General features: G+C 43.2%; 1 protein-coding gene across 6 annotated transcripts in view; it reads right to left on the reverse strand.

Moving 5' to 3' along the window:
• LOC142759243 (saxiphilin-like) overlaps positions 1–13,136 on the reverse strand; it is a 137,281-nt gene that overhangs the window by 95,816 nt on the left and 28,329 nt on the right. For all 6 annotated transcript variants that reach the window (XM_075861209.1, XM_075861208.1, XM_075861205.1 and 3 more), the window contains exon 3: positions 2,428–2,536. In XM_075861209.1, coding sequence (XP_075717324.1) covers positions 2,428–2,536 — 109 coding nt within the window. The remainder of the gene's footprint in view (positions 1–2,427; positions 2,537–13,136) is intronic.

Raw genomic sequence — 13,136 nt, forward strand, 5'->3', positions numbered from 1 at the left:
ACTGTAGGGTTCAGAAGGGAAGGAGCCATTTGGCTTTTGGAGCGTAGATCTTGCTTAGTGGCAGTTTTTCTGTTTGGGGTTTTACTTGTATTTCAGTTTATAATGTGGGCGCATATGTAATCTGTGCGGAATAATAAGGCTGTATAATAATGTGGTAAATAAATAATTTGCAGATATGTGGCCGGTGTCGCACTGATAAATGATGCCCAATCTTATCTGCTTTTGGAACGCTCTGCACAATTTGTGTTGCCATATTCTGAGAGCCAGAACTTTTTTATTTTTTCTCCACCAGAAATGTGTGAGGGTCTATTTGTTGCGGGACAATCTGTAGTTTTCATTGGTGCCATTTTGGAGTACATGTGATTTTTGTATCACTTTCTATTAATTTTTCTGATATTTTTTTTACAGCGTTCACCGTGCGCTATAAATGACATATTTACTTTATTCTGCGGGTCGATGCGATTACGGCGATACCAAATGTATATAGCTTTTTTATGTTTTACAGCGTTTGCGATTTGTTTTTTATTCCATTTTTTGGCAAGCAAGGTGTCCAAAAACAAGCAATTCTGACAATGTTTTTTATTCTCTTTTTTTACGGCATTCACGGTGCGCTATAAATTACATTTTACTTTATTTTGCGGGTCTTAACGGTTATGGCAATACCATATGTACAGTATATCGTTTTTTTTTTTTATATTTTACAGCATTTGCACAATAAAATCACTTTTTAAAAAAAAAAATGTTTATTTTTTGTACCACCATATTCTGAGAGCCGTATGCTTTTTATTTTTCCACCAAAAAAGCTGTGAGAGGGCTTGTTTTTTGCGTGACCGCTTTAGTTTTTATTGGTACAATTTTGGGGTACATGCAACATTTGAATCACTTTTTATTCTGTTTTGGGAGGGGTGGCGACCAAAAAACATTGATTCTGGAATTATTATTTTTTTTTTTTACGGTGTTCACCGAGCGGGGAAAATAACGTGATATCTTTATAGTTTGGATAGTTATGGACGCGGCAATTCCAAATATGTGTACCTTTTTTTAATATTTTCAGTTTTTTCATATGATAAAAGTCTTATTATGGGGAAAAATGCGGTTATTGTTTTTTTAAGTTTAAACTTTTTGACATATTTTTTAACTTTCTTTTAACTTTTTTTTTTGCCCCACTATGGGACTTGAAGGCATGAAGCCCTGATCGCTTATCTAATACACTGCACTACCTACATAGTTCAGTGTATTAGAGCTGTCAGTTATTCACTGACAGCAAGCCTATTAGGCTTTCTCTGCGGGCGGGGCCTAATAGGCTTCCATACTAGCAGACCAGGGGACTCCTGTTGCCATAGCAACCATCGGCAACTCCACAGTTGCTGATCGTTACCATAGCAACCATCAGGTGCGATCTAAGTTAATCGCAAGCTCCGGTCCTGGCCGTTACATCACAGTGTCAGCTATTACGAACAGCTAACACCCACGGATGATGGCGCAGGCTCAGCTTCTGTGCCTGCGCCATGATGTTGGCCCTGATAGCAAGCCTTTTATTTGTGTGTTTGTGTTTCACTTTTTCTTATTTTTTCACTTTTTCTTGTCCATTGGGGCTGCCATTTTTTTTTCCATCTCTGTATGTGTCGATTAACGACACATACAGACATGGAATACGGCACATACAGTCCCATAGTGAATGCGAACTGGGCCCGTTCTATCCACTATGCTGTACGCCGTCTGTGTGGGAACGGCGCATGCGCCGCTCCCACACAGTCCAAATTGAAGGTATTCGGCCGAGTGACGTCCGGCGCCACTTTCTTGTGGACCGGATGCCGCGGCCAGACAGTAAGATTACTACTTCCGGTCGCGGCTTCCGGACTTGTGCACTTTGAGTGGAGGTAGCAGACGGAGCGGATGGACCGGAGGGAGCGGCGGCGGCAGGAGCAGGTAAGTTAGGTCTGTGTATGTACGTGTTTTACTGTGTGTTTACTACTGTATGTAAAACTACTACACTGTGTGTTAGCTCAAAAAATGGCGACACACAGTGTAGGAAGTTTGACCGTTCAATCCCCTCCTTTCTCCCGGCACTAGCCAGGATAAAGGAGGGGGGATTCTGTGAGCTCACTAGAGCGAGTGAGTTTTCTCAAATTTTGCAGCATAAAGCAATGTGGTTGCTTTACCACATGCAATGCTGCAATTTTGGGAATTTTCATTGCGGGTTTAGCATAGTTGCATTCATTCCCTCTTTTTCAGTTCTCCTTCTTATCTTTTTCGGATAGGGTCTGTGACTTTTAACACTTCAGGGACTGTTATCAATTCCCCTTCTTCTATATTTATCTCCCAACTACTGTATATATTTCCTTTCTTATATATTTAGGCTTATCCGTTTGGTTTTATCAGTTGTATATCAATAAAAAACTCCAAACATATTAGGTTTTCGCTTACCTTTATGAGAATGATAACTTTCAGTCATGATGGGCTTCAAATTAAAAGGATTTAATGAAGCTTTGTACAGATCTCCACTATTCAGAGAAATAGCATCTGCTTCTCCATTCTGAAAAACAATAGCCTCATTATTGTTTCATAAATCTCTTCTTTTTTTATAGGGCTCCCAACGATGTGATGATCACAACAACCCCCAGCAGTCATCTGAATCTATAGGTGAATCCAGCAACAAATATTACATTCCCCTGCAGCGCCACAACATAGTAGATTAAGAAATAAAACATTTCCCAATGAAATTGATACTGTTCATATAATGCGGAGGGGGGGGGGGCCTTTAGAGAGAGAGAGAGAGAGAGAGAGACACTGTTTGTGGTCACTCTACATCTTGGCTAATAGATAAAGAGTCCTCAATGGGAAATTCGCTCTATTGAAATGAGTATTTGAAAGGTTTTCTACATCAGACAACCCCTTTAATTCCATAAATATCAATATCTAGTGAAGATAACGGACTAATACAGCAGGGATTTAACAAGGACCCTTTGTCTTTGTTTTATTATTTATTTGTTATTATTATACAAATTTATTAGGCCCCATGCACACAAACGTATTTTTGCGGCAACAATACACCCGCAAATCTGCGGGTGAATTGTGGCCCCATTCATTTCAATGGGCCCATGCACAGTGTTTTGCAGTTCAGGCTCCTTGAAATTAATGCGCGGGTGGCCCGCGGGTGACAATCACAGCCGTGCACATGGTTACGGTCGTGTGCATGAGGCCTAACCTTTTTTGATTGAAATACAAAGGGTTAACATATGAGTTTATCAAAAAGAACATGATCATTTCTTCTTCTAGGAAAGAAACAACTGGATTTTAAACCTGTGCTTTTACAAAAGACTAGGCTTAACCTCTTTAATGACCAAACCATTTTTTCATCCTAACATTCCAAGAGCCATAACTTTTTTAGATTTACGTTGATATAGCTGTATGAAGGCTTGTTTTTTGCAGGACATGTTGTATTTTTTTTATTCCAAACGAAAAGATTCCACAGCACTGGACTGCAACTGGGTGCACGCCTCAAATAGACCTGGTCCGCGGTCCTGGATATCAAGCAGACAAAGAATGGACAGAGGCAGCACTTCCAAAAAGAGCAAGAGCTATTTATTCACCCATGCGACGTTTCAGTCCAACTGGACATTTTTCAAGCATGCTTGAAAAAAGTCCAGTTGGACTGAAATGTCACATGGGTGAATAAAAAGCTCTTGCTCTTTTTGGAAGTGCTGCCTCTGTCCATTCTTTGTATTTTTTTTATTGACACCAAGTACATATAATTTATTAATAAGCTTTCGTAAATTTTGTTTGGAAGGGAATGCAAAAAAAACCCAGCAATTCTGCCATTATTTTTAGCGTTTTTTTTTTTTGCTGTTTACACATTAACTTTATTGTATAGGTCGATATAAATGCAGCAATACCAAATATGTATGGCAGTTTTACATTTTAGTAGAATTTTTTTTGTAACAGTGAAACATTTTCTTAAAAAATCGAATAAATTTTTTTTTTTTAAAAAAAAGGGTTTCATTTTTATTTTTTTGGGGGGATACTTTTTATTTTTTATTAAAGTTTATTTAAGTCAAGTTAATTATTTTTTTTTAAACATATTTTTTATTAACAAGATCCAAAATACACGGTAGGATATTGAACCATAAGGTTCATAAGAGATGTTAAAGAATAGGAATGTACAAAATGTATCAGGAACATTAGCTAAACAAGATTCCACAGCAGTACACATCAGCAAGTTTACAAGAATAAACCAATATACATTCCAATTGTAACGTCTATGGCCATGGCCCGTCGTTCGGTCGTTAACGTTGACGGCCGTGGCCATGGACAGCTTACCTCGTTGCAGCGTCGTCCTCCTGTCAGGCACCGGCACTCACTTCCGTACTCAGTGTGTCTCCGGCGGGCGCTCGCGCCCGCGCGTGCACGGCCTTAAAGGGTCAGTGCGCGCATTTTTGCAGGAACTCTGCAATTTAGCCCAGGATGCCCTGGGCTATAAAAAGGGGCTCTGTCTCCTTGCTCTTTGCCAGAGTGTTGTTCGTTACCCATTGTTTGTCATGCTTATGGTCTTCCAGTGTCTTCCAGTTTCCCAGTGTACCGTTCTCCTGTATCCCGTATCCTGTTTCCGTGCTACCTAGTGCTATTGCCGTGCTGTGCTATTTGCCGTGCTGTGCTACAGCCTACGCTTGATCTGCTACGCCTCTCCTGGCGACTTCCCGCCGCCTGGTCCTGGACGTGCCTGCCTCGCTACTGCCTACGACTGCCTCAGGTACCCTCGCTGAACTATTGAACTCTATACTTACCTGTTTGGCCAGCTGCCATCCCGCTACGCGGTACGGCCCAGTGGGTCCACACCCCCCATCGTGACAGTATTCTCTGGCCATGGACCCCGCTGGTCAATTCAAGGGCTTGGCACCCTCCCAAGCCATGCAGGTGGATCTGCTGGATCTCCGAGCTAGGCCGGATCAGCTCCTCGTGGTAGTGGACTCTATGGCGCAGCAGCTAGGGACGCTAGTTGCTTCTCTTCCTGCTTCTATGCAAGTTCTTCAAGCCGACCCTCCTGTTACTCCTCCTGGCAGTTCCTGTACGGATCCTCGGTTCTCGCTGCCATTGCCCTCTCGGTTTGATGGAGACGCCAGTGCTTGTCGGGGGTTTCGGAACCAATGCCACATTCATTTTACCCTGCACTCTCGAGCATTTCCATCAGATGGAGCCAATATCGCATTCATCATCTCCCTCCTGACTGGCAAGGCCCTGGCATGGGCTAATCCTATCTGGGAACGTCAGGGATCCTAGAGCCGAGATTTCCAGGAGTTCGTGCGAATATTCCGAACTGTTTTTGAGGAGCCTGGGCGAGTCTCATCGGTAGCCACTGCCATCTTCAATCTTCGCCAAGAGGACACCTCCGTGGGCGAGTATATGATTCAGTTCCGGACTCTGGCAGGAGAGCTATCCTGGAACAATGAAGCCTTCGTGGCATCCTATTGGCATGGCCTGTCGTCCGAGATCAAGGATGAACTGGCTGCTCGAGACCTGCCTTCTGCCTTGGACGACTTGATTCTGCTTGCCACTCGGGTAGACATAAGGCTGAGGAAAAGATCTCACGAGGTTCGTCAGGAGCGTCGGCGCCCTAGACTGGCGCCCAACTTTCAGCAACCCCTCTTGCCTGCTTCTATTGCTTTGCCCGAGGTCCCGATGCAAGTAGACCGACTAAAATTATCGGTCCAGGAGAAACAGCGCAGGCGCACCTCTGGACTTTGCTTATACTGCGGCCTCGCTGTAATTGTCGTGCGTCTGTGCCCTCACAAGCCAAAAAACCCCAGCGCCTAGGTTTGGTTGGAGAGACAACCATGGGCGTCAAAACATTGAATCAAGAACTCTCTTCCAAACTATTCATTCCTGTAACCATCATTGCTGCCGAAAGGTCCCATCAGGTCTCCGCATATCTGGACTCCTGCTCTGCAGCCAACTTCGTCTGCCAGGATCTTGTGGATCTCCTACAGTTGCCAACTATCCCGCTTGAAAGGCCGCTGATCGCTGCCTCGGTGGATGGACTGCCATTGCCGGACCCAGTTGTGTCCGTAACTAAGCCATTGAGACTCCAAGTGGGAGCCCTTCATGCTGAACTCATCTCCCTGTTCGTCCTGTCCAAGGCCGTCAACCCCGTGCTGCTGGGTTTGCCTTTGCTTCGTCTGCGATTGGAACTCTGGAGAGGTTCTCCAGTGGGGCCCGAAGTGTCGACCGCTGTCTGGGTCATATCAAGTCGCCACAGCCTGCTCCTCTTCAGTCTTTGACAGGTTTGCCTCCCTGTTTCTCCTTGTTCGGCGATGTCTTCAATAAAAAGGAGGCCGAGACCTTGCCGCCACACCGGGCATATGACTGTCCGATCGACCTGGTTCCGGAGTCGTCTCCTCCTCGTGGTAGAGTGTACCCTCTCTCCCTGCCAGAGACCCAGTCCATGTCGGCCTACATTAAGGAGAATCTGGAGAGGGGTTTCAGATGGATCGTTACGAGCTTGCATTGACTACCGAGGCCTAAACCAGATCACGGTGAAGAACAGGTACCCTCTGCCTTTGATTTCTGAACTGTTTGATCGCATCCGGTGGGGCGAAAAAAAATTCTAAACTGGACCTGCGGGGGGCCTATAATCTGATTCGTATTCATCGAGGTGACGAATGGAAGACTGCCTTTAATACTCGTGATGGGCACTACGAATATTTAGTTATGCCCTTTTTCCTGTGTAATGCCCCTGCAGTATTTCAAGAATTTGTCAATTACATTTTTCGTGATCTCCTTTATGTTTGTGTTGTGGTGTATCTCGATGACATTTTGATATTTTCCACAGATCCAGTAACTCATCAGAGTCATGTCCGCCAGGTGTTGCTCCGTCTAAGAAAGAATCGCCCTTACGCCAAGTTGGAGAAGTGTGTTTTTGAGAAGAAGTCTCTATCCTTCCTGGGCTATATTATCTCAGATCAGGGCCTCAAGATGGACCCCCAGAAGGTAAAGGCTGTCCTGCAGTGGACACGCCCCCAAGACTTAAGGGCCATACAATGCTTCCTAGGATTCGCCAACTTCTACCAACTCTTCATCCCCAACTTCTCATCTTTGACAGCTCCTTTCTCCACCCTCACTAAGAAGAGTATGAATGCCAAGATGTGGACTCCGGAGGCTGAAGCCGCATTTGAATCCTTAAAGAAAGCCTTCACGTCTGCCTCCATTCTGCACCATCCGGATGTATCCCTTCAGTTTTCGTTAGAGGTGGACGCTTCCTCGGTGGGAGCTGGTGCACTGTTGTTCCAGAAAACATCGAAAGGCAAGGCTGTGGTATGTGGCTACTATTCCAAGCTGTTTTCTTCCGCAGAGCGCAACTACTCGATTGGGGACCGGGAGTTACTGGCCATCAAGCTGGCTCTGCAGAAGTGGAGACATCTACTGGAAGGCGCGGTCAATCCTATCCTGATCTTCACGGATCACAAGAATTTGACCTACCTACAGACGGCCCAGCGGTTGAATCCTCGTCAAGCCAGGTGGTCGTTGTTCTTTAATTTCTGATAGGAGAAAAGTATTAGCCAAAGTTTCCAATTGTAACAGTGTGACAGTCGGTAAGGACACAGAGGCCAAAAAAAATCAGCAATGGCATTCAGGGATGGTTGAGTAGTGGAAGAGTCTGCATTCAAATTATAAAGGGAAGAATAATATTGGGGACTCGCTACCGCCTGGAACTGCGCACCGAATTTTGAGGCAGATTTTGACCTGCCCTTACTATCTTACCGCGTTTTTTGCCCGCGGCGATTGAGGACAGCAGACAAAAAAACGCAGCGAAAAATGCATTTTCTGCCTCCCATTGATTTCGATGGGAGGTCAGAGGCGGAACAGCGGCAAGAAAGGACGTGCTGCTTTTTCTTTTTTCCGCGACTGGTTCCCATTGATTTCAGATTAAATCAATGGGAGGCGGTTTTGGAAGTTGTTGGGTGCTGATTCTGACGCAGTGTCCGAGTCAATATCAAAATAGAGAGGGTTGGGCCCTTGGTAGTTGGCAGGTCTGATATACAAAATTGAAAACAAATGCCAAAGGCAGAGAGAACCCTATTTCCCAACTACCGTTAAATTGGTTAATAATCTTTATTGTGCTATTGCAGCAAACAGACATACAGACAAAAACAACACATAGGGTTAAAATTTTCAATGCATGGATAGGGATAATAGCCGTGCGTGGCTATGCTAATAAGCATGTGTGTCTGCCGTCTGTATCGTCCGTGGTAGCAGTGTACCGTCTGAATAAACAGTAGCTATACCAGTGAACACATGTGTCTGTCGTCTGTATTCGCATCCAGACAGGTTCAGCGGTCACTGAGACCAACAACGGATTGCTAGGCAGTTAGATTTTTAAATTGTTAGTTAGTATTGCCCTAATTCCAGCATGTGTTAAAATAGAACAGAGAGCCCCCCCGACATGTTTCGCTACAGATGTAGCGTCCTCAGGGGTTCATGGGGCTACTGGCGGCGCGCCGAGAAACTCACGGTGTTATGGGAATCCCCAATGACGTGTTAGGGGGGTGTGTAAGTAGATTGGACCAATGGCAATGAAGATGGGTGGGAACTGTCCGCCCACCACTTGAGTGGCAGCTATAGCTGCAAATGAACAGATCAGTAGTACGAACGTCCAGATAAGAACGCCCACGCATGCGCACTGGGACTTTAATGACTCTTATATTAATAGACCACCCATAGGAGTGAAGATGTGTGAGTAGTGGTTTCTGTTCACATCTTATTAAAGATGCGAAGTTGCTTATATTATTGTGCTAGAGACCAATGCATGAATAGAGAGATATGAATAAACCGATCTATGTGTCGATCCGTGCTGTTGTCAATGTCTGAAAATAGACTGTTGCGGAACAGATGAAGAATGCCGATGCATCCTCACATACCGCAAAATATTTAGGGCGGGGATATGAGAACTATACAAAAAGTACAGTAAAATATATATGCCATTATAGTAAAAAACACTGTAAACATGATTGTAATATCTACATGTGAAATGATTTCAAGCAGGCACACAATAAAGGGAAGAAATTCACATACAGTATACTACATGATACTCAAAAGCACAAACAAATACTTCTCAAAACTCGTATGGATGGTTCTTTATTCATTGGATTTTAGATTTGAGGATACCCAAGATAAAACAAGGAGAATCGGAGTCCGCCAGAACTCAATAGTTGAATGTTGTCTGTAATTCTGTACAGTGTCTAATGCAAAAAGTGGACAGAATCATATTATGTACAAGTGCCGCTACATTAGCAGCACTGAACTTAATGTATTGATATAACAATCTCAGAGAAAAGCCGCAAATGTAAAACCTTCGTTAAGACCCAAAGGGCTAAGAGAATGCAAACGATGAATCCATCGTGCTTCCTCTTGCAATAACATGCGGTCTAAATTACCAGCTCTTGGTCCCAATTTCATCTGGGCAACCCCCCAGAATTGAAGCAGCTTAGTATCGCCACCGTGTAGCTGGTGCATGTGTCTGGATAGTGTAGTGTCTTCTTTATGGTTGATAGTACTGAGATGTCTAGAAATTCTCCTTCTCAGTTCCTGTACGGTTTTACCCACGTATAGCTTGGGACAGGGGCATTTCGCAATATATATTACCCCGCTGCTCTGGCAGTTAATAAACTGCTTGATCGTATACACTTTCCCGTCAGATGGATTAGTAAAGCCTTTTGTCATAGGCATAAGAGGACAGAAGGAGCAACGACCACATGGATGGGAGCCCCTAACTGGGGATTTTAGCCAGGTTTGTTGAGACTTGCGTCTGGTAGAATAGTGACTATGCACCAGAAATTCTCGTAGGTTTTTACCCCTACGATACGTAATACTTGGAGTTGCAGAGATGACCTTTTTAAGATCAGGGTCACTGGTAAGTATTGGCCAATGTTTTTTAAGGATGTCCACAACTTGAGAGGAGCAAACATCATATGTTCCAATGCAGCGTATGGCACTGGATGACTCAGTTCTAGCAGGGTTAGTCCCGTTATTCTGGATCAAATTCTGTCTATTGGTAGCCCTAGCCCTAGCATAGGCCCTGTGCAGCCATTTTTTTGGATAACCCCGAGCCACAAATTTGTTGTATAATGTATCACATTCGATCTGAAAAGATTGTTCGTCAGAACAATTTCTTTTGGCTCTCAGATATTGCCCTATTGGTATTCCTCTTTTCAGAGGTAGTGGATGATGGCTCTGCCAATGTAAAAGGCTATTTGTGGCAGTGGCTTTTCGAAATATGTCGGTATGGACACTGCCGCCAGGGTCCAAGGAGATCGTAAGGTCAAGAAAATCAATCTCGCTCTTATGTGTTTCATGAGTAAATCTCATGCCAATGTCATTGTTGTTAAGTGTCAGAACGAAATCATTAAATAAGTCAGTGTCACCATCCCAAAAAATGAGAATATCGTCAATAAATCTCCCCCAGAACAAAATATGTGATGTGAAATTAAGTAAAGTATCTGTGAAAACAATAGTATCTTCCCACCACCCTAGAAATAAATTTGCATAAGTGGGTGCACATACAGTCCCCATCGCCGTGCCTTTAATTTGTTTATAGTACTTCCTATCGAAAGTAAAGAAATTGTGTGTAAGAAGGAATTGTAATAGTGATAAAACAAAATCATTATGTAAATGAAATTGAATACCCTTTGTGCTTAAAAAGTGTTTAACTGCATTTAAACCTAATTGGTGCTGAATGTTGGTGTATAGTGATTCAACGTCAATGGTGGCAAGTATAGTAGTTTGTGTGACATGGATCTCCTGGATCCTGGCAACAGTGTCCTTGGTGTCCCTTAAAAAGGAGGGTAGAGAGGAGACAAACGGAGACAGAATTTCGTCCACATAGATGCTTATCCCCTGTGTGAGATTTTCATTTCCCGACACGATTGGTCTCCCGGGAGGTGGACGTACAGCCTTGTGGATTTTGGGCAGGGCATAAAAGGTAGCTATAGTAGGGCTAGGGTTATACAGACGTTTAAACTCATCTGTTGTTATTAGATTCTTATCTTTTGCCTCCGAGAGGAGGAGATGTAGCTCGGCCAAAAAACGATCAGTGGGATTACCTGTCATTGTGACATAGGTGGTAGTGTCATCTAATAATTTATGAACCATTTGTGCATAGTCTAATCGGTTCATCACAACCACATTTCCACCCTTATCGGAGGGTTTTAGAACTATCTCCTCGTTATTACATAAGTCATCCAGTGCCAATTTCTCGCTAGTACTTAGGTTTCCAAAGACCCTAGATCTCTCATTTTTTAGTTTCCCCAGGTCAGTACACACCATTTTGACAAAGATGTCGATGTGACTATACTGGGAAAATGGCGGAGTAAGTTTAGATTTTGGTCTTAAGGAGGAGAAGGGGCCGGTAGCGGTCACAGCTCCAAATTCATTTTCCTCTAAAAGAGTTTCAAGATCTCTCAGGGTTTTAAGTTCCTCATGACTATATGATGTACCATCTCGAGTAAGATTTTTGAAATATTTGTGTAATGCTAGTTTTCTAGCAAAAAGATTGATATCTTTTGACCAGACGAAGTCATCAAAAGCAGGTGCAGGTGTATACGACAAACCCCTACATAATAAGGTTTCTTGGTGGGGATCTAAGTGTAAAGAAGATAGATTGAATATCTGCATGTTATCACTCCTAGAGTCACATGAGCCAGTTAATGTTGTTATTTCGGACCCCACCGCGGGTTGGGTAGTCCTAAAAAAGGAAAAGAGGCGATGGGAGTCATAGGTGTGATTGTACTGCTTGGTAGCTTGGGATTGTTTCCACTGATTGCTTGTTCCACATCTAGAGTATGTGGCATCTGAAGTGTATTTTGAGAACGTAATAAACGTGAAGTACCAGAGGTGGAGGACGTAGCTTGAAAGCTGGTAGATGTACATCCCCCGTTTTGATTAAGATAGGGGTCTCTTGTGGGGGACCTAGATACAGAGGAGGTCCTCTTGGATAAATTATATTTGTTGTTTTTATTGTTAACCTTGATTTTACGTTTAGTACCCAGTCTCGAGTTTTCCCTGTGTAAACTAGAGTCATCAGTACCCGATGTATCAGATTCTGAAAAATCTGTGTAGACTGTAGTTTGTTTAAATGTGGGCTGTAAACGTGTTTTGTACGTATATGCTTGTCCTGTATCGAAGTCCCTGCAGTCGCGGATGTATTTGCGGTGCTTACGTTCTTTTATTTCCCCTTGCACTTTCTCAATGTTTTTTTGTAGCTTAATTTCAGATACACTGAACTCTGGAGATGATTTAAATATCTGTATATCCTCAATTTCTTTTTCAAGTTGAACGGCAGTTATATTATGATCGCGTTTCTCAAATTCTAAGAGGTAACTAAGCATGCGAAGCGAGCTATCCGTTAGTAAATCTTCCCAGCCTTTAATAAAGGTACTGTCATTCCGATATAAATTTGGTGTAATATTAATTCGGAATCCTCTATATACTATTTTCTGCTGTATATAGGTTTCTAGACTTGCTATCTCCCAACTGGATCGAATAAATTTCTGATACGTTTTTTGTAAATCTTTGAACGCTGTGTTCATATCAAATTGATGTAAAGGAATCTTTTCTTTGGTAAATACATATGCAGCTTCAGCAATGAAGCTCTCTGGATTGGGCTTTTTAGATAAAAAGCCAGCCATAACCTGGGTGTATCAAATAGATAATCAAATGTCCAGCAGTGTGAACAGGGCCCAGAAGAAGGAAGGGTAATTAACCCTAAATGTTACAAAATAGAGAGGGTTGGGCCCTTGGTAGTTGGCAGGTCTGATATACAAAATTGAAAACAAATGCCAAAGGCAGAGAGAACCCTATTTCCCAACTACCGTTAAATTGGTTAATAATCTTTATTGTGCTATTGCAGCAAACAGACATACAGACAAAAACAACACATAGGGTTAAAATTTTCAATGCATGGATAGGGATAATAGCCGTGCGTGGCTATGCTAATAAGCATGTGTGTCTGCCGTCTGTATCGTCCGTGGTAGCAGTGTACCGTCTGAATAAACAGTAGCTATACCAGTGAACACATGTGTCTGTCGTCTGTATTCGCATCCAGACAGGTTCAGCGGTCACTGAGACCAACAACGGATTGCTAGGCA

This window comes from Rhinoderma darwinii, chromosome 4, assembly GCF_050947455.1.
Source record: "Rhinoderma darwinii isolate aRhiDar2 chromosome 4, aRhiDar2.hap1, whole genome shotgun sequence".
Lineage (NCBI taxonomy): Eukaryota > Metazoa > Chordata > Amphibia > Anura > Rhinodermatidae > Rhinoderma > Rhinoderma darwinii.